The sequence below is a fragment of the Hippoglossus stenolepis genome, chromosome 7 (genome assembly GCF_022539355.2).
Source record: "Hippoglossus stenolepis isolate QCI-W04-F060 chromosome 7, HSTE1.2, whole genome shotgun sequence".
Lineage (NCBI taxonomy): Eukaryota > Metazoa > Chordata > Actinopteri > Pleuronectiformes > Pleuronectidae > Hippoglossus > Hippoglossus stenolepis.
The window spans coordinates 19,724,392-19,746,886 of record NC_061489.1 but is presented as its reverse complement, the minus strand read 5'-3'; the positions used below and the strand labels follow the sequence as shown (position 1 = coordinate 19,746,886).

The 22,495-nt window shown below is 43.0% G+C and overlaps 1 protein-coding gene across 3 annotated transcripts in view; it reads left to right on the top strand.

The window, feature by feature from the left end:
- Positions 1–21,311, top strand: part of diaph2 (diaphanous-related formin 2) — a 340,142-nt gene extending 318,831 nt beyond the window's left edge. For 2 of the 3 annotated variants that reach the window (XM_035160754.2, XM_047340478.1), the window contains exons 30-31: positions 14,507–14,528; positions 17,365–21,311. In XM_035160754.2, the coding sequence (XP_035016645.1) occupies positions 14,507–14,528; positions 17,365–17,503 (161 nt within the window). In that variant the 3' untranslated portion in view covers positions 17,504–21,311. The remainder of the gene's footprint in view (positions 1–14,506; positions 14,529–17,364) is intronic. The other variant, XM_047340479.1, reaches the window with a different exon arrangement.
- The last annotated feature ends 1,184 nt before the right edge of the window (positions 21,312–22,495 follow it).

Sequence of the window (22,495 nt, the reverse complement as noted above, 5' to 3'; positions counted from 1 at the left end):
AAGGATCAAATATCATCACAATGATTGTTAGAGTACAAAATAAAAATCAATCTCTTCTATCAAGTTAATTAGTTTTTTTTCCTGGTGAAGTTCTTGAGAGACAATTTTAAGTTTTTGGACAAAGGATTTGACTCCAATATGAGGTATATTTTCGGTCCTAATAGAACAATTATCCGTGTGCGTGAGAGAGAGACAGAGGGAAGGGAGTGAAGGGAAGTTGGAGTTATTAGTCCAAAATCTTGCCTAGGGCACCAAATGCCAGCCCCCAGAGGCAGTGAGCAATCTGTCTAGTCAGACTGCCACTTCAATCAAGTAATTCAACCTCATGAAACAATAGTGACCCCCCCCCCTTTCTGCAGTCCTCTGTTATACAACCTTACACGTGGCGGTAATGTGACCTCTGCCTATAACTTTACCTAGTTAACGAAGGGGAAGCGGTCCTGTCAATTGATGCCATGTTCCATCCAGTGCAGCAGGGAGGACATTTCCCCGAAGCCGAGCAGCGGCCTTCTGAGTGATGATTTTAAATACCCATTTGTGAGCACAAGTGACAGAGCAAGAAAGATAAAATAAGACTCTGGTGGTTCTGTATTTAGCCGATTACAGGGCGGATATTAGCGTGAGCCAGGACAAATCCATGCAAATCTGCATCAAGAACAGAGGTTGGAGTGGAGAGGGTTCACCTTGCCAATAACATGACATTTTCCACGAGCAATAATGCCGGCTTAATTCCTCTCTGAAGAGCATCTAGTGCAAATTGGACATAGTTGCTGTTTAGCATCACTCCATGAAGGATAGGCCTTCTATTAATAACCCTCTCCAGTGTGAACATGGTGTCGAGGCTGCACATATTGGACAGTTATTTATTAACAAAATGTTGATAAGTGTTAAAAATAAATGACAAGGTTATGCAGTAGAGAAGACAGTGTTTGTAAGAACACAAGTACACATATGTACCCCTGACTTTGTGTCCGTATGTGTGTGAATGCATCTGCATGTACCTATGCATGTGTGTGCATGTGGTACCTGGGTGTGTGTCGTTTGGGGCCACTGAGGAGGAGCATGTTAACCAGAGGAGCAGCCGGTCCACCAGATGTTAGTATTCCCACTTGGCTTGTCATAAGTGGACCTTTACTTCTCTCCCTGCAGTACACACAAGCACAGGCACACACACACAAACATGGAAAGAGCCACAGCAACGGAGAATAGAAAGCTACTTAATGCTGTTGCCAGAGTAGATTTGCATAGATACCGAACACTGATGCTCTCCTTCAATGGGAGTTACAGTGAAGAACATCTAAACCCACCTGTCCTCAATGATAAGGATTTTTTCCCCTTGTTTTCCACCAATGGTATTAGATATGGTGTCCTTAACCAATCCAAACCATTTATTCACAGCGCCCAAGAACGTTATTTGTTTGACTGATCATTGTCAAAGTCAAAAGTTTTCTTTTCAATCTCAATCATGTTTTCACTTTGAAAGTTGTGCAAACAGAGCAGCACTTTTGACAGTAATGTCACTGGTGTACTTTCTCCCCAGTGCTTAGCTTAGTGGACTGATTCTCATCTTCTTATATCATGGGTCGGTGCCTCTCATGGTGCCATGATCCTAGGTAGAGGAAATGTCATGAGAAAGGTCGAGACCATCATCACGACCCAGTTCAACTGGCTGATTTATGAGGTTCTAGCAAATGAAATATAGTAAGAGGCTAGTGGAACAACCAGGCCCCTATAGGCACCCCCAAAGGTCACCCAACTTAATTTCAATTAGGCCTAGAGGAGGCCAGGTAAGTATGTCGCCTTAGGAAAGAGTGCTGGGGAAATGGATTTACTTCTAATGACATGTTTATGGTGATGAAGATGAGGCTAATCAGTTGTAGAAAGTGGCCGTGTTACAGGCACAGGTCCACACTGTTGATTTAGAGGAAAGAGATGAAATAATCAAAGTGAATACCACAGAGAGGTGCTGCTTGTTCTTTATTATTTACAGTGGGAGAAAAATGCAAATCCCTGTGCTTCCTCCACTCCCTATCAATCACACTGAATTGCGCCTGCACTGAATCCCATCAATTACTGCTCCCTGTTTGACACATCCAACACAAATTCTCATTATACAACAGTTCTCTGGAAATAGCCCCATTGTAAAGAACAAATGGCTTGACATTTTAAATATATAAGTTTACCGCCAAACCCAACCCTCATCATCCCACCGCTCCATCTCTGCATACGTGTCAAAAGCACCCCCACACAAAGTGCTTCAGAATGAGTCACAGATTGCCAGCAAATGATTTCCTGCTCAGGGAGAATAACAGGGTCCTCACTCTCCCTTTGATTTAAGCTCTTTTTTTCATCCCCCCTTTGTTTACCCTGGCCGTCTAGCAGCCGCTCTGCTGGAATCCCTATTGATAGCTGTCTGACAGGGGGGGCTGGGTGGCGGAGAAGCCCGGGGGAGGGAGGGTTACAGTTCGAGGCCGTGCATTGTATGAATATATGAGATGTTAGAATGGAAGCTATTTTATGCAGATGTTAATGGACATTTCTGCCTTGCTTTTGCCCCTGTGTTCTCTCTGAATGTGTGCAGCCTGGCTGAAGAGATGGAGCAGTCTTCTAGTAATTCAGAAGGTTGTTGGTTGAGTCCTCCACAGAGCTGGTCGATGAGTTAATGAGCAAGACACGGAGCCCAAACTGCTCTTAATGCTCCACCATCCATTTCCTGTCCATTTAGTGTACGTACCAGTGAGTTTCCAGGTGTGTGCGTGCATATTTGCGTGTGTCGCGCACGTACCTGTTTTTGTGCAGGCATGTATTTGTGTGTCTTGTGAGGGTGATGTGGCATTGAGGTCACTTCTGTCAGATCCGATGTCCAGGCCCATGCTGTGATGTGAAGGGCACTGTCAAGAGACAACCACAAGGCAGCGCAGGTACAGCTGCCCTCAGTGCTCTTTTTCCACTGTGGCACACACACACAGTCGCACAGCCTAACACATCCAGGCTTCCTATAAACTGACACACGGTGGTGGAAAGCCCCCCCAGCGTGAAAACCGCAGGATTGCTTCAAAACAAACGCTGCCGCCTACTTGTTGACTATCTGTTTTGCTGCTGACTAGCTATGTGACACTGCACCTAACTGGGAATATCGAAGCTAGGGTGTTATTTTTTGGGGAGAATAGATGCTCATGTGGAACATGTTTCTAGCCACATACTCCACCAGGAAGAGTAAAGGTTAAAAAAACAACAATAACCTGTGTGGATGAAAAAGAATTTTAAAAATATATACACCGCAAGTTCTAACAGATGACCTCTTTTGAGTCCAGTTGAAAATCTGATGTTGATAGTGTAAAAAACAAAAGTAACAGAAAACACAAGTTTTTACTCAGTCTGTGAGTAGAATAAGAAAACGTAGCTTTGAATTTTACAAGCAAAACTTTGTTTCTTTTTCTAAAAATCAATACATAGTGGTATTCCAGACACTTAATGGAAAGTACAGATACTTGCAACAAATTTACAATTTTGTATGAGCCCGTTAAAGAATCTGAATTGGCCTTAAACCCCTCAGGAAAAAAAAATACTATGCACATTGTGTTTATTGTTTCAAAAGTGTGTAACAACAAAGCATTAGTCATGGAGCGATCAATGTAGTGGAAAGAGGGAAAAAAGATGCCGGAATGTAATAAAGGTCCAGCCACAGCAGAAGATATAAAGATTATGAGAGATGCATGTGTGAATGAGTCTTAAAGTTTTTACATTGTAGAATTTTGCAGGAATAACATTTCCATTAAGTATGATGATTTTTTTGCAGGTCCCCACATGACAAATACGCAGAATCCAGTACATGGATCTAGAAATAAAGCTAGTATAGGGTTATGGTTAGAAGAATGATTGTGTGTCTGTCTTTCCTGACTGCTGTAGAGTGTGTCTACAAATCTATCTCTCTCTTCACGTCCCTGTCAGTCTCTTTCTGTGGCTGTTCTCAGGCTGTACCCCTCCAGTGTACACTGTGTCCACACTGCGGGAGTGCAGCTCTGAAACTTTAATGCTAATTGATCCCAGTGAAGGAGTGTGGACACAGGTGTGTTGCCGCAGGCCCTGGCTCTGTCATGGATGCCAAGGGATTCTGGGTAACCGAGGGGCTTATAGGGCCAGAGCAGAAACTGCCACTAGCCAGGACATAGGTGACCCAGTTCTCTTCGAATCAGCACTGGTTTGATGTGCTGTGTGTGTGTGTGTGTGTGTGTGTGTGTGTGTGTGTGTGTGTGTGTGTGTGTGTGTGTGTGTGTGTGTGTGTGTGTGTGTGTGTGTGTGTGTGTGTGTGTGTGTGTGTGTGTGTGTGTGTGTGTGTGCGTGCGTGCGTGCGTGCGTGCGTGCGTGCGTGCGTGCGTGGGGTGTGCACATCAGTCAAACAGAGAAAGAAAACTAAAAGTAAATTCAGTGACACTCATGTTCCTGTTTGAACTTTCACCATAATAAAGATTATACATATCAGATTGAATTATAGGTGATGCAATGACCAAAATGCAGGTAAGTCTCTTGCTGGGGAAGAATTACCACAACTGACGCTGTAATGTGTGCATGCAGACGTCTGAGTGGTGCTCTTATGCTTTTTAGAAATATGGTAATTGGGCAGCCACGGGAAAAACCCACATCAAAATCAGACTCAAGCTGCTGTGTAACTCCCCGATTTTCCCTCTAAGTTTGCCGCCTTGATTGTGTGGGTGTGGTGGTTTGCAGTTGCATGTATCTGTGCGTGTTTCGTTCTGGATGGAAAAGAGACTAAGCGCTGCCAAGACACAGGTGTGCGGATTAGGAGTGATCCATTCTCATATTCTCAGTAGTATTTCTTATTTGATGGCTTTCCTGCCATGTAAATCTCATCAAAAACTAGCTAACAATAGCTCCACGTTGACAGACGCCCAAGCATCTGGCGAGCCACCACTCTGAATGTTCAAACTGCTGTGAACAACCTGTCTCCAGAAAGAGCTTGTGTGTGCTCGCGTGCATGTGTTTTCAGTGTGTGTGTGTGTGTGTGTGTGTGTGTGTTTGTGTGTGCGTGTGCGTGTGCGTGTGTAAAAGAGATGAGAGAGAAGGGTGTTGGGGGGCGAGGACAGTGCATGTTGATAGCCTCATAAATCATGAAGCAGATAGTTCTGTATCTTAACCAGTGTTGAGCCAGGTGATGGTATGATGATGATCTCATTGCGCCTCCTGTTTGCAGCCTCCACCGACTCACTCTGCTTAAAGATAGAAAGAAGGAAAGGGAGCAGAGAAAAAACTTTGGCCAGGACAGGGCTCCATTAAAGAGTGATGAGTGGCCTCAGTGAGGGGCTCTATGTACAGCACTTTATTCAGGAACAATCACTTATTTATGGGTGTTGGAATTGTGTTGTTTGCTTGTTTTATTGAAAACCTTGTGGGTAAAGTGGCGGCGGACCGCCTGGCATGTGAGCGCCACATCTCTGGAGGGCATCCCTGCAGAAAAATCTTTCTTCTTGATGAATAAGTGAAGGGGACAGATAAATTTTTCATTCACACAGAAGCCATTGTCGCTCGAGATGTCTGGTCTATGGGTATGTGTAGTCAACCTGCAGGCAGTAAAAAAAAACCCCCACACATAACCGTCCTTAGACACTAGCACACATGCACGAGCACATAGACGTATGAGCAAGCACATAATGTATATCCACACATGCATGTAGAAACACCTGCACCATCTCCTCAAGCTGTGGACACCGAGGAGCTGTGTCAGACAGTGACTGTCAGATGTAGTTAAGGGAGATAGATGAATCGCTGTTTACTCTACCACATGAGTGCAAGTCAGCTCATCAGTCACGGTACACACGTCTACAACTTTGTTCAGAAAGGTGAGTAAATCACCGTCTTTCCATCAAAGCGTGTTTTTTTTCTTTACCTTTTGTAGTTTGAAACATTAATTTCTGGTGAAAAGAATAAAAAAAAATCAGAAGCATTACGATATTTGTTGGTGGATTTTTAAATGACTTTCCAATAATTCGATTTAAAAGTTACAAGAAGTTTTGGCCGGCATGTCTGTATACTTTCTGTCTACCACCTCGACTTTAAGTCTTGCACACTAAAACTCACATTGACAGCCACACAAGCAAAAACATGAAGGTAGCAAAGTGTAGCCCATCACAGGGAGGGTTGTGGTGTTTTGTGTACATGAGGGAGCATCTCTCAGTATGAATGATTTATATTAAAAGAGAAAGTGAAAAGTCTTTCTGGAAGCGCACCCACCCTAAACCCCCCATGCAAACAGAGAGGAGCATCTTCACATGGCCAAATGGGTCTGATGGTGATGGCATGGAGGAGAGAGCAAGGCTGCTCGCTTGCCAAGCCGCCTATGATCTCCCCCACCACTCTCACTGCGCGTTGGGACACATCAAAAAGGGAATTAATAAATAAATAACACACAACACCATGTTTTATTAACTTCGGTAGGGCATCAGCGGTGAGGGGTTCAAGAGAATGCTGAGATTTGATGGCAGCTAGGATTGTGGTTGGAAAACTTGAAGCAGTTGCCTAACCAGTTTCAGATTTTTATGGGGAAAAGTCGTTGAACTGAGCCACGAAGGACAAAAAAGTTAAATGCAAAATAGTGACTAACTAAACCAATTAAAAACCAACAGTAATCCCCAGATGTGCTAGTGTACCCACCCATGTTATTTTTTTTACACTGCATCTGCATATTCATTCATTCATTATATGAAAACTCAGGCATTAGCCCCCACAGTGAATGCTCAAATTGCCTGATTATTATTTTTTACTCTACATGACACTAAAAACGTTCAAGTATTTCCATTATTGCTTTATCTGTGGATGTTTTTTATCCTCAAAGTGTCAGAAAATAGTAGAATTTTAGGATAGCTCTTTGTGTCTGAAGTTGTTTGTGTTATCCATCAGTCCAAAACAGTCCAGGTATTAAATAGTATGAAAAACAACACAGCAAAAATAGTAAATCCACACATTGCTGTTGCTCTATCTTTTAAATCTTTGGCCTTTTTGCTCAACATTTGGCTTGAATGACTTGAAGGGATTATTTTTCTATTGACTAATGATCTGTTTCATGCGCGTGTCTAATTACCGGACCAACATAATAATAAGATAATGTTAATAATGAAGAGGAAGAATATGAACTAGACAGTGTTTTTTTCTCAGGCATGTGAACTTGGATTGAAGAACCACCTCTGGTTACAAACCTTCTTTCCATTCTCTGTGCTTTTGACAGAAATCTAACACTATTCCTAGAGATGGAGCTTTAGCATTATTCTTGTTTACAGTGAAGGAGTTGTACTGCTTCCTTAACGTGGCACAAACAGATGTTTGTTCTTGCAGCGAATGCAGGGTGTTTTTTTTTAGCCTGGCTTGTTTTATAAGTATTAATACTGTCAGCCTGATGCTGAGATTCTACTTGTCAGGCATTATCTCCTCATCCAAATGGATTAGTGTGCGTATGCATGTGTGACCGTGTGTGTGTGCGCACTCCTGTGTTTATGCACCGCGTGTTTGTGTGTATTTGTGTGCGTGTGCTGCCAAACTTATTTGTGCTTCTTAGAATACGCGTCTGAACATTATGCACCTGTGAGCGTGTTTTTCTGTGTGTCATCTTGAGCGCACTGTGAAGGTGTCATTGTGGAGCCGAGGCCCTGTAAGCTGTCAGGCAGTGAGAGATGCTGCACCTCTAAAGGGCATGCTTTCTGGGCCTTTCCTGTCTATTATAAGCCCTGAAACACTCATCAAGGCTGTTGCAGTGCACCCCCATGTCCCTCAAGCAGCCACAGAGAGAAGCCACCTTTCTAACTAGGAGAGCCCTTGCCTCTAAACTTCGCATACCCTTGTCTTCCATTTTGACATGATGAACGCAAGCAGCAGTAATGAGGCGCCGGGTTGTCAGGGCATCCATTTTGTTTTTGCTCAAATCTGAGTAAAGCCACAGAATCCTACTGTTTCTCCATTTTGAGACACCCAGTCCCGCTTCTCCCTGAGCTGCACTTCCTTACCAGTGCCGGGGGTTAACACCTCATGGCTTTCTTACTTCACCTTGTAATTCACGCTGACTAGTTAGACCCCCCACCTAATGTGAAATTGTGTGCGTGTGGGGGTGTGTAGGGATCCGTCGAAAATGATACACTGCACACGCAGTCATTTAATAACGCTCAGGAGTGATGGCATCGCTGAAGGCGGTGCTACTACCCCAGCTAAGATAGACCGCACTGAGACGAGCCAAAGATTGAGATGTGTCGCTATCTCACCATCTGTAACAGTCACGCCTGGCAACGTCAGAAACAGATCGCCCTGATACCAGCCACATCAAATCTCCAGTTTGCCAAGCAAATAGAATAAAACAATCTATCGATCGCGCCCCACCTCCCTGTGTATCAACACAATCCATCTGTGTTTATCAGGCTATCTGGCTTCCTATCTTTTGTTGTCTGCAGGCAAGCATTCTTCTCCTTTCTTCCCTTTTTATTTTCTTCCTTCCTCCTCCCACATTTGTTTGGTGATCCATCAGCCTATTTACCTTATCATGCTGCCAAACCATCCATTTACGCTCCCATCTGTCTGTCAAACTATATCTTAGCTTCCATTTGTCTAACTATCTCTCTGTCTACTCATTCACCTGTCAATCATGTGGCTCGCCTTGGCAGCGGCAGGTCCCAGCCTCTCTGGTTGATGCCGTCTGTGAACTCATCAGCTCATAAGACCCCTGGACAAAGTAATTAGCTTCTTATCACTTCATCTTAAGTTTTACACTGTATTAACTGCACTCCATTTAATTATAGTGTGGTTCTGTCAGTTTTTGGGCTTGAAAGATATATGGACAGAGGTTATGAAGTGTGAGGCGAGGGTGTAATCAATGGCCTATTTAGTTGTTTGCTAAATTTGCTTGAAGGAAGCAAATATAAATTAAAATATCAAAGTTCAGATTGTAGTTGTTCATGCAACATGCTCAGTGCAGGCTGTTCGCTGTGATCTAGATAACTTCCTCTACTGAATCCTAACAGAAGCAGGTCACTGCTTTGGCTCGGTCCAGTTCAGATCAAGCCTCGATGGAGCAAGCCAGACACTGATGTCCATGTCGTCAGGGGGTCTGGCCTCCCATAGAGGCCCAATCAGTCCTGTAGGATCAGTGACTGCCCCCTAGGCACCAGAGAGCCTTGGCCTGATGGATTACCCTCTCTCCTGGCTCAGGCCTGTGAAACACAGGCTTCTGAAACAGGCCCCATCTGTGCGCTCCATGGCTCCTTCATGCCTTGTGGCCACAGTCTTGGGTTGCTGGTGAAGCCCCAAATCACCAACCTCAGTGTACTGTTCATATTATAACACTGATATTCCACAAATCTATGTTACACATGAAATAATCCACACTTGAATCTATTTTGATATCAAAATCTTTTTATTTACATAATTTTCAATCAATATTGACAAACATGCAAAGGTTCAAGGATATGAAATATTAAAGTTTCATACTTTGCAAAGTCAATATTGTAAATTAATTAATTTGCTTGTTTGGTTGGACTGGATATTGAGATAGGCACTTAACAATGTTTTATAGACCAAGCAATAAATCAAAGAAAAACAATTCAGCAGTTTAATTGATTATAAAATAATACTTCTTTGCAGCCATGGTAGATAATGAAATTAAATGGAAATGATCTTATTCCTTGTACTGAACAGAATGTACTGCCAATCCTAATACCACCCGACTAAACTACAATGTTCACTTAAGTATTGAGCCAAAAGAGATGATGTCAAAGTGTAAAGTAAACTCCAACAGCAGGAAAACAGGTGAGCAATGCTGAGCAGTTTCAGGAATTTACTCTCGGGGATATTTGTTTTCTTCCATGGTTATTCTTGGGGTGAAGCCAGCCCCCTGAAACTTGACTGCTGAGAGGACAATCATGAATGGGAGTTTTGCCTCAGGCGCTGATCGATCGCAAAAGTGTTTTCATATAACTGTTCATTTGAGCTGTGTGTGCCTCCGCTGCATCCCAGAATGCCAGGATGCATTGTTCCGTGACTGAGGATTCAAGTCCAGCAGAGATATTTTAAGGAGATTTCTGAACCTGAGGGGCCCAGTGAGGAATCTGTGCTTCCTGCAGTCTGTCAGGCTTGTTGTTTTCAATCAAAAGTCTAACAAATGTTTGCTGAGCTTTAAGGGGAACGATAGATTTTTTATTTTATTTTGAGATTACCACACACATGGATTCATGCAGAGCTTAAAGTTCACGTTGTACATGCAGGTTTTACCGGCACAAACAAAATCTCTCTCTCCCTCGCTCCTGTTGTTTTGTCCTTAGTAGAGAGCTGTCGAAGCTTCCCTGCTGAGGAGATAAAATGGTACTTTTCTTGCCTCTGAAAATAAGCATTTGAATATGAACATGTGCAGTGGTTTCCCAGTCTCCTCAGACATATGTTGTGCAAAGCAGTCAGAAGGCATTACTTTAAGTCCAAGTTCCCTTAGGTAGGGTTGTTAAGGGGTAGTGTGCGAGCGTGTGTGCACTTTTTCTGCCGTGTCTGCGTGGAAGCGTTTCACAGAAATAGGCTGCAGTTATGCAGTAAGCCCGACGATAACAGCACCGGGAGGAGAGATGGGGCTACTGGCAATAACGGGAGAAATTGTAAGCACAACCACTAGCTCTGATGCCATTTTTTGAGTGATGGTCCACGGCCCAGTTTTTGTCAAAGGGAGTCTGGAACTTAAATGGAATCCAGGGAGGGAAAGTGGCGAGAGGGGGAAAGAATAGCCGTATTGACTATCTGGGTCAGTCACCAGTATTTCCAAGCATGCACATCGCAGTACCCACGGAGATAGAGTGGTGATAGAGGCTTGCAAAGATTAACCACATCCCGGCCCTGTCAAAACCGATTGCATGTGTTATGACCACCCTGCTCTCCGAGAAGCTCTCCTCGTTACCCCTTATCTCAACAGACTGTCAGTTCAACTCGCTTTGCCTCCATATTCTGTATACAGCCTGTCAAGCAGGAACACAGACTTGTATACACGCATGCCAAATCTGAATACTAAGAGATTTAGTGCTGAGATTGTTACTTTACTTTGTCTGCTTCCTGGGTGTTTAGAAATCACGAGTGACCGGGTTCTAGTGGTCAACATTGGTGGTTATGTTGGTAATAAGGAGAATTGGAAAGAAAAGCAGGGAGAGAGTGAGAGAATGAAACAGAAGGAAACTCAGTGTGTGGACGAACGAGAGGAAGTGGGAGACTTTCAGTATATTGCCGCCACATTTTTATCCATGTTGTTTAGGGCATTTCACTTTCATCATGGAATTGGGATCAACCTCTCCCTGCTAACATGTCAAGCACCGATTAAAAGCCCTTTCACTCGCAGGTCCTCTGACATTTTTACAACCCCTCGTTTTGGTCATTTCCGAGATACTTATTAACAACATCTATACAAACCTCCACAAATGTGTTTTGTGTCTGGACTGTCAGGATTACAGACACAGACGTAACAGACAGGTTGGCGAGCAAAGTGTACATGTAAGCTGACATTGATTACCCGGAGAAATGTTGAAAGCCATTCTGGGACAAACAGAAAATCAATACATGGAAATGTTGGTGAGGCAGAATCACAGAGTCTGAGTATATCAATATAGTTAATTGTATAAAACATGTTTAAAAGAAAAATAGGTGTTCAATCATGACATTAAACTAATCTCCCCAAACTGCTGAAAAGCTCCTGTGCGTATGGATACATGTTATCATCTTATTCTGCATATTTCTAGCAGAGGAGTTGGATTTCAATAGTTTAAATGTATTGTGTTGTAATGGCAATACTAGAATTCTGTAAGCAGTGACATCAAGAATATTATACCAGCATGTATATTTAGAAATAGATCAAAGTTAGATTTATATGTATATTTTTTAAGTCATAACATTGACAACCATTGCATTGTTTTGTGTTGTTTACCGCGAGGAACCCTGTGTTTGCTGTGAACTGTGGTGAACAGTGTCTTGTTGCAGCAGTAAAAAAACAACTAGCAGATGCAAGGCGATATAAAATCTGAGTGAAAATTTGTCTTTTTTCCTTTTCCTCTTTGAAAACCAACATAGTTTTCTGAAAGATAATTACAAAAAGGAACGAAAAATCTGAATAATGCCCAACACATGCTTTGCAGTGGCTAAGAGAAAACAGGTTGGGCTTTAATCTTTGATAATGCATTGGTTTGTGTACATTTCAGCTGCTTGGTTAAAATCAATGGTGACTTGAAACATCCGATAGAAAAGGTTCAGTGACGCTCTTTCTTCTTCCGCCCTCCCTCCCCTTCGTCCTTCCCCCCTCTTCTTCCTCCTCTCTTCACTTGCACTATTTTCCCCTCCCCTGCTCCTTGTTTGGGGTGATTACTCTTACCAGTGAACGAGGGCCTGTGCTTGCCACGACTGTAGTTTTGCGATACCCAGCCCATAACTTTCAGTAGGAAGAAATAGCTTCTCTCCCTCTGCATCCCATTTATACACCGTATCTTGTTTCTGTGTAGGGAGTTCCATTACTCTGTAGCTTGGAGGCAGGCAGAGGCGGGGGTGGAGTAGATGAAAAGAGGTGATAGAAGGTTGCGGCTGGTGATGCTGTGGCTGGTGCTGCTGTGGCTGCGGATCCTCGCCCTTTTGACAGAGGAGGAAACACGACATGTTGATGTGCGGCGATTTTAATCACATCTATTATAATTATCTCATCAAAATATGAAGTGCAGAGTAACTCGGATAGAGGCTGTGACACGATGGAGAAATCATCGGATTGCTCATTTATTTGCTACAACAGAAAGTCTATTAATGATTTGCACTCAGTTAGCAGTTTAATAGGTACACCTAGCTCAACCTGATGCAGAGGCAGAGGTGCTGCAGTGAATCCTTCCTACATGATGGTAATAATGTTCAGTTTTATTCAAATTATTTTATAGATGCATCAATTCAACTTCATGATAATTTTGTAGATGATGATGCTTTTGAATTTTTCCTAGTTACACAGAGATATGTTTCTGTTATTTACCCTCATTGGTCTGAATAGGCAAAAGGCCGAAACTAATAATTATAAATGAACTGTATTTATATATTATTATTATTATATTATTATTATGCATCCATCCATTCACACAAACATTAATACAGCAGGTCTATACACTGCGCCTTTTCTATCACACACCATTTTGGGCTCAGTATCTTGCCCAAGGACACTGAGCTGGGGATCAAACCACCGACCTACGGGTTAGTGGACGACCCTCTCTACCTCCTGAGCCAAAGCCACACCTAAATAATACAAACACCCCTCCATGTAGAGCTGTACATTTCACCAGCATCACAGACTGCAGGACCCTGAATCAGAATCAGCCCCTCTCTAAAACAACAATCTGAACATTAAACCCTTCATGACGGAGGGTTTATTGCAGGACTATTGTATAAGTTTGAGCTATTTGTGGCTAACAAACAGAAAACTGAGTGTATCCTGTGATATATGCAGCTCCGCTCCTCCTTTATGATGCATCCTGTTTGTCTTCTGCAGCTATTTACACACATGATTAGTGAGAATGGGAACCTGACCTTGTTATTGTGGCCTTGATGAATGTGAATGCCATGTGTAGATGTTGGCGCAGAGTCTGACGCTGCCCAGATACGATATTTAACTAACACTGCGTAATCCTTCCAAAAGTCTTCCTGTTTACACCGGCCAGTGAGAGGTAATTTCTCAAAGTATCCCACGCTGAAAGTGTTTGATCGATGGCTGGCAGCTTCTCCTTCTCCTGCGCGTGGTAGAGCGAGATCACGACGTAATCCCACGCAATTAGCCGTGACAATTAGATGACAGTGACATAAAAGTCATGATGATGTTTAATCTCTTTTGGGGAACCCGTCAGGGGAAAACGCAGTTCCATCGTCCATCATAAGATGAGATGACGTCCCACTGGAGGCCCTCCAACAGTCAGGAGGAGGTTGGAGTTGACTGTGCCATCTTAAGGCCTCGACTTTAGCTGTTTAGTAATCTTGGCATCCTCTCCTCCCCCTATTACCATTGTCTTATTCAGAGCCTCTCCCTTGTGGCAGGGATCATCATGATATACATGCAAGGATATGCCTGTGTTAGTGTGTGTGTGTGTGTGTGTGTGTGTGTGTGTGTGTGCGTGTGCGTTAGATTTTCGAAACAATCCACCATTTCTCTATGCACCACTTGAACACTTAAGCAACAATGTATTTCCATCTGTGTGTGTGTGCGTGTGAGAGTGTAGAGATAGACGGTGTGTATTTCTGCTTGTGCGCACATGAGTGTGTGTGTCAGTGACTTCCCCCTCCATCTGCCCACCCTCACTGAAATCCTTGGTGCATTTAGTAACATTTTGAGAAACAGTGCCAGCCAACGTTTAATTAAGTTTTGATATGCCAACATGTCCCTGCTGTAACGCGGAATGCCTGTTCTTCTTTTTATCAATTTCTCCTCCTGTTCTTGTGCTCCTCTGTGTCGCGCCTACTGTAACTCGGAAAGATGTCACCTCTGGGAGAAGCAGGTAAAGAAGCCATCAAAACCAGCGCAAGTAGAAAGAGCCGCAATCAGCACTCTAACAAAACCGTAGAGTTTGTCCTTTGTGGATCGCTCCTCCACTTCCCCAGTCTAACTTTGTCCCCCCCCCCCCTTGCCTCTATGTGTACGTGCTCTTGAAGAATTCAATTCAGTAGAGGTTAGTCGTAATGTTTCTCTCCCAGTAGAAATGGCTGCTGTTTGTTCAATTGTTGTGATAGATTGATGTGGGGTGGGGAAGAGATGGGCTCTTTACGCACCTGAAGATAGGAACAGAGAAGTCTTCATGAGAAGCCAATAGCTCTCCATTCCACCGGCGGATCCTCTGATGGCAGATTTGCTGGAAGTTTTTCTTCGGGTTTTTTTTGCAAAGTCTTTGACTAAAGATTTCCCACGTATTTGGTTAGGTGAGACACATTTACCCCCTAATGGATATGTTTCATTTGTAATTCCACAAACGTTCCTCTGCCGACTGTGCAGCTCTGCGCCTGTAGGGTTTCAACAAGTGGTCACACTAATAGTCTCCATTGTTTTCAGTTTACACAGCGTAGTAAATTTCTGCCTTTTCGAAAAAACAATGCACAGTGCTCAGACTAGTATCAATACACCTCTTCTGTAAATCAATATGAGGGTAAAAGTATATAATGTGTGTCTGTGTGTACTTGAACTCTAAATGTACATGTTGTTGTACTCGGCTGGAAAACATCACGTGTGTGTTGCCCCCTTTTCAAACCCTCTGTAGTTGTGATTTCTTTACAAATGTTTCTGTTGTGTTCCAGCTTTTCTTCCATTCTATGACTTCCATTGTATAGTCCTCTTTCTTTTTCTGTCCTATTTACCTTATTAAATGCAGCAGAAGATGAAGCCCACATTCGAGACAGCGGCTCTGTGTTCTCCACGCTAATGCTCCTCCGACAGACTGAAGGTTAAGGATGAATTGAGGTTACAGCAATTGGGCTTGCAAATCATTGGCTGTGGATAAAATATGGATGATCTACTTTTTGTCAGTTGTATCCCCATTTTTTTCTTTCTTTATTGTGCACAATGGATGCATGTTTTGAAAGCAGGGATGTTGTACAAGTCCTGGTCACAGAGTGAAACACACCTGTCAACAGGAAAATAGGTGCATGGGTAATTTGAGATGTTTTGGACACGCTGCCAGAACGTGAGCTTTTATGTGTTCACCTCACATAGGTTCATTTAAATGAGGATATTTCATAAGGTTTTTTTGAAAGATTTTCGATGTCTTCCTTTTGTTCTTTCTGTTCCTTCCCTCCCTCCTCCTCTATCTCTCCTCCTGTGCACCATCTGCATGATGCTTTGTATCCAATCTGAAGGAGGAGTGCACTCTGTTCTCTACTGTGATGGTGGAAGTCTCTCCCTGTGCATGTGTGTGTGTGTGTGTGCGCACACGTGCATGGATGTGTGTGCGTTCCCAGCCATCACAGTCACTCTCAGCTCATTACCTGACATGATGGATGGAGCAAGTGCCATTAAACAACGGCCAGCCTGGGACGCCTGGCACCCTACAGCTGGCTCTGACTAATGGATATATTGGTGGCTTCATGCTTGGAAATACCTGGGAGTCCTGTGTGGGCGTGCCTGCAGTCATCTCCATGGCTATGCTTCCTGCTTCTGTGCAGCCCCACCAGCCACCTGGCTGCCCGGTGGATGCCATGGGCATTTCTGGGCATCCATGGTTGAATAACATGGGAGGCACTGTTTGTATGACTCTGTCATGGAACTGGCAGCAGAGACAATCCCATCGTGTCTGGCCCAGCTTCCTGACCACAAACATCACAGTGAAACATTCACTGTCACCAACACCCACAGGGTGCATCATAGCTACTACAAACTTTTATTTTCATTCCTCTGTGGCAGGAGACATTTTGGTTTGATTACAAACACGTATGGAGGGTTTGTGAACGTGATATCCCAGGAACACCTGTTAGGAATGTTTTCGTTGGTTTGGACTCGAGGATGAACCGATAAAAATGTGTCACATTCAAATGTCACTTTCATGTTATAAAATGTGTTTTGGGAAGTAACTCAAGAATCAATCTGCTAATCATGACAAAATAATACAAATTATGATATAATATGATTCATTATATGTACAAATTATAATGTCTAATAAGATAATATGATAAAGAGAATGTTACATATCCTAAAGATCAATTTCACTGCTACATGATATTGTGTAAAGACACTTCTGCTTGATAGATTAGTGGCAGCTCACAACCACAAGGTGATTGTTTCAGATGACTTTAGTTATAATTGAATGATTATTTTCAGATGTTTGTAACGTGACCTGTTGCATCCTCTCGTCTCACAGATCCTCTCTCCTCGTGTTCCTGTGTAACATTAACACGTTGCTGTTCCTCTGTGTTCTGTCTGTACTGTATATGTGTTGTCACATCATTCTTCTGCCACCTCGAGTGTGTGCCCGACTGTGTCCGTGTACTTTGTCTTCTGTGCATATACAGCATCTGATGTGAGAATAGTTGAGGGGCTCTTGAGTGGAAGCCTGGATCAGGCGCTGAATAGAGTTACTATGACACCAGACACAAGCACCTCCACTCCAGCAGCTTCTTCTGTTTCTCCCTCCTCTCCTGCTGCTGCGCTCTCAATCAGCCTGGATTTGCTTCATGTTGTTTCTCCACCGCTCGCACTCCCTTTTCTCTGCCTCCCTTAGTTTCTCCATACAGTCTTTCATTTAGTCGAGCCCCTGTGTGCCAGTATGGATCAATGTAACAACACTTTCTTGTTCTTTCTCCGTCTCACTCCCGGGTTTTGATTCTTTGTTGTTTCTTCTCTCCGAACAGACAACCGCCGCGCAGTCCTGGAAAGGTCTCGTTCGCGCCACAACGCAAATCACCAAGCTCGATGATCGCCCGCGCCTACCACAAGACGCTAGATAAGTGCCAAAGAGGCCTGCGAGGTGGAGATCCTGAAGACGACTGAGGGAGGATCAGACCGTCCCTCACTGTGGCACGCACACAAACACACACACACACACACACACACACACACACACACACACACTCGCACATACACACACAGCAACCAAGTTCAGAACAAAAAACTCCTAAAGAAGAACTGAAGGATCTATATTACATCACACAGACATTTAATTTTAATGCCGCTCATCTGACACATTACATATTTATTCAATACTCCCGCTCTCTAAATGCTCACGTCCTCTGTCGATGGTTTCATCCATAAAATGAAACGGTTCACACGCTGCTGCTGTTTGAAAATGAACGTTTTTCACTGCTTGAAAAAGTCAGAGCCTTGAATTTGAAACCTTTTCCGTCAAACTGTTCACGTACGGTTTGGACATAGAAAGTGCTGTGTTTTGAAAGTGGACATTCAGCCGAGATGGACTGCACCATTATTGTATGTTTATCATCCAGAGGAACGTACCACACACGGTTCATTCTGCCCCCCCATGTTGTCGAGTCTGCCACCTCCTGACGTCTCCTCCAACGAGGCATCGATCTCTAAACGGAAGAGGGAGTGGTGTGTTGTTGTTTTTTCCTTCCCTTTCTATCCCTCCTTCAACCATTATCAAAACAATTTTTTTACAAGTAGATGTCTGAAAGAATCCAGATGATTCATTTTTATTTCATCTCCTCTAAAGCCACTAGAGCTGGACCCCGTGTTCGCCGAGATTCCAGAGCATGTGACTCACGGATTTTAAAAAGTGTAATCTCCATTTTGACAAGATGCATTTTATTTTTAGTTTGTATAATATCCAACCGACGCCTCCGGGGGCTGATCTCTGTCCCAAGGTCGCTTTTGCTGTTAACATGAGAGACTGACATATTTCTAAATGCATATAACTGCCTGGAGACGCTAACGTGAACTCTGTGACCTTCCCTGCAGTCACACAGGTTTCCAGTGGGTCTGACAGTACAATGACAAACAAAATGTTTTCATTATCAAACTATTTCAATCTGGGTATTTGTCTTATTTTAATGTAGAATTTAAAATGACATCTTTTGGAAACCGGTGGTGAAAAATTTTAACAGCAGATTTTCAGTTTTTTATTTCCCCCATTGAGATTTCAAGAAATGAAAATAAGCTTTGGAGTGAAGCTGAAACTTTTAGTATCACAATAAGACAGATATAATCTCCACAAAGAAACATGGTAATGTTTCCGCTTGTATTCACATTTCGATATATTTATCTATAGAATATACATAAATATATTAAAATTCACATTTTGATATATTTATGGGGAGAGTATACAACAGATTGTGACATATATTTAAGCCTAGAGGAACCACAGGCATTATTTTATTCATAAATTGAAACGCCTTTGGGGAAAAGAGCAGTGAAAATCTACTAAAGGAAACCCGTGGCTCAAACACTAAAGGGTTTTTAACACTCTATTAAAGAGCCTGTTTCCTGGCGGGATACTTCACAGTTGTTTTCAGTAACATCTTCCATCTGATGGAGCTTTACAGCATCAAAACAATCCCCTAAATCCTCCGTGTTTGTGCACCAAATAGTGGAAAATGGGCTCTAAGCTCTGTTCCTCAGTAAGGACCCACTGTCATGATTTCTTCACGTGAGCTATTTATTCATATATTCATGCTGAGGGCGGCCCTGTCCCCTCACTGTAAGCAGATGCTACTAAAAACAACCACTGAATCCACATGGAGCGCGGCCACGACCAGATTAATCGACTAAGGGGGACGGCCGACAAGACGATCCCTGTCTTAACAAGTGACTCTCCAAACGTCCTCAGATTCCCCGGCACATGGCATAAGGGACCTTTTCCTATAACACGGGTTCTTTAGTAATACCACAACTCTGCTAAAGGCTTTTTGTATGAGTGTGTGCCTGCACCATTCCAGCTCAGTACTCTGAGCAGCCGCTCAGGCTAAATAGGATTCCGTGTGTTTGACTCCTGAGGTGAAGAGATGGAGATTTTTCATTTAAACAATCTGCCGGTGCTGCTCGTGATGTGTCGGCTTCATGACGCCTCCCCTCCCAGCCTGCATGCTTCTGAAAATGCAATTTTATACCTGGTCTCGGCTCAAGGTGCATTCACAAATCTGCATATTTGCGAAGTCAATAATTCTCTGAGTATGAGGTTGGAGCAGTTGTAGATGGAAGCCTAGAGAAGGAGGGATGGTGCATGGACGGGCGTTCGACGGAGGTGTGTTGTTACTTCCTTTTTTAAATCGCCCTCCGTCCTCTCCACCAACACAGCTGTGCAGCCTCAAGTGTTAAATAAGACTCTTTTGTAGAAGTTCTCAATAAACACCAGTGTCTGCTGGGACATTTGGTGTTTCTTCACTTTATGATTTGATCATGTTCACGCCACAGCAGCCAGTGGCTTCCTGTGTAACATTTACAGTGTACATTTGTTCTGAAGAATTTGCCTAATAACCTTTTTTCTTTATTGTTTAATCACCTTGAGATATTTTTTTTACCCCACATGTGCCGCTTTTTGTTTATTGGTTTGTTTTTGGGAAAACACCACAATGACAGAAAATCCTTTTTTTTTTTTTAGTTTTGGATATTAAAGGGAGTGCAGGTCTCTCTGACACTTTAAGAAAGATTGTACAGACGTAAAAAAAAAACTTGATTTATTTAATTTCATTCATCCTTTTATGAATATTGAACTGATTCTGATTCTCATTCTGAGTATGAGATTGTGATGTGATGACAAAATTACAGTGCTGTGGTATTTCTCATCTGAAACACGCAAACATCTTTTGTAAGATGTCGTTAATTTGGACTTAAAAAAAAAACGTGTGATGACTTCATCGTAGAACATCATGAGCAACAGTGTTAGCCATTGTAGAAGTGTCAACATGAACCATTGTTTTGATGGTGTGTATAATGCATCAGAAAACATTGGTTTTTGCCATTTGTTAGACCAAGTGGCTGAAATGTCAGATTTTAAATTATTTTTTCTTATTAAAAGAAACTAAAGCCTAAAAAACGTTCAACTGTTAAGAGAAACTTCTACAATGACAACATTCCTCATCAGCCATGTCAGTGATTGTTGTATTTTTCCTTCTATCCCGTCTTTTAGGATAATCAGAGTTCTGTGTTTTATAGAAAATAGCAGCAGAGTTTCAGATCTGAGGGTCTGAACTCTTCCGTCGTTTAGTGTGGGCCCTGACGCGCCGATCATCCCATCGTCTTTTAGCTTGTGAACTAACAAACTGAGGTTAGGACTTGTGCTCATGGTGATTGTAAGAATGAGGAGGCAGGGGTATGAAACGATTTATCAATACATTTGCAAAGGTGCATTTTTTTCCATGGTGACTGGTGACGAGCGCTTTAATTCAGAGAAAACTTACACCCACTGTGCACTTTACCTCACGAGATATTCTTCTCAGGCAGAGGAAGAGCCGACGTGTCTGACATTGCCACTAACAGAGTGAACTATTTGCAAAGTCTTTCTTCTGGTAAATAGTTCCCAGCTGCCACATATCCAGTTCTTCCCTGGTTTGTTAGCGCTTTCTATTGATTTGCGGGAGGCCAATTATGGTTGAATCAACAAACAACCCTCACAACTGTTGACAAACCCGCTCGGACCACAATGTGTAAGCTGCCGTATCCCTGCCTACCTTCCATGTTGTCATTGAGTTTGTTTTATTGTCTTAAGAAACATTTATATTTGTAACATTTTAAGTTTATTTGTATCCTTAAGGACATGAAAACATGGTTATGCACACTGTCCTTTCATGGAATATGATACTGAATAATAACCCCTTTTGTTATATAAACTTATTTCTGAAAGATATTTTTTTGTGTCTTGTATTTATTTCATCGCACCTCACAAGCATTTCTCCATCAAGCCTTATTCTTAAAGTCGTCACTTGTGTTTCAGGTCTGATTCTCACTCCTCTGCTCTGAGTCAGGGCAGAAGATTCCTGCCCCAGGCGAACTTATGGACAGGGATTATAGAGAGCTGCGAGTGTTAGCACATGATGAATGGGACAGCTTCTCCCCCATAAAAGCAACATATTTGGACCTTGGTGTCCCCACTGCTTTATCTTGTACAGTGTCACAGGCAAAGTGATAACGCTGTCATGTCCAACGGCAGCTTAGGGAAATTACTACAGTCAGAAAATACATATCCAGAAGAATTGCACTTTTTAATCATTTTCCAGACCTTGAAATCTCCTGTGTGGCTCCACATTGCACATGTTGGAAGAAAAGGAAAAGGCTGCATGGAAATTTGATAATTTTATTATGTGATAAAGAAGGATTTAATAAAATAACCAGGGAAACATTTTCTCTGGATTTCATCTCTTATTGACACTCGAGGGGGGGAAAAAAACCGGTTTTGGATTCCATTTGGATTCCATTTTTCAATTTAAAATTAGAAACCACATTTTTATTTCGGCGAAACAAACATATGGAGGAAATTAAGCAGCATGTGTGAGCGCTTGACTGTGAGATGCATGGACTGCTCCTCGCCGCCCGTGTGTTCCTCCCTGTCTGGCTGTCTGAGTCCCAGGAGCCAGCGTCGAGTGGCAGGGCAGAGCTGTTCCTGTCTCAGCCCCTTAGCGTTACTCTCCCTCCACCAACCCCCCACCCCCCGATACATGCTCAAAACCAATGGCATGTTCTCCGTGCATGTGCCATGTCCCACTTCCCCGCTGCTGCATGACATCATAAAATTAGGGTTGACATGGGGAAGTAACCCTGTGGCCACAGAGGGCCTCTCTAACTCCCCCTCCTGCACACACACACTCTCACTCAGCATCATGTTGTGAGTCTGAGGCCTGATCGTGTCTGAGTCTCTCCTCCTCCCAGTGTGTGCAGCCAGACAGATGGAGATTCATCTCTCAACAAGCTGTGTTTAGAGATGTGTGCTGTAGAACACAACCCTAATTAGGTTTATTGTTGATCTTAGCAGGTTAATTTGTACTTGGCTGCAAGTAAACATGCGGAAAGAGGCCAACCTAGTTCTTTGTAAGG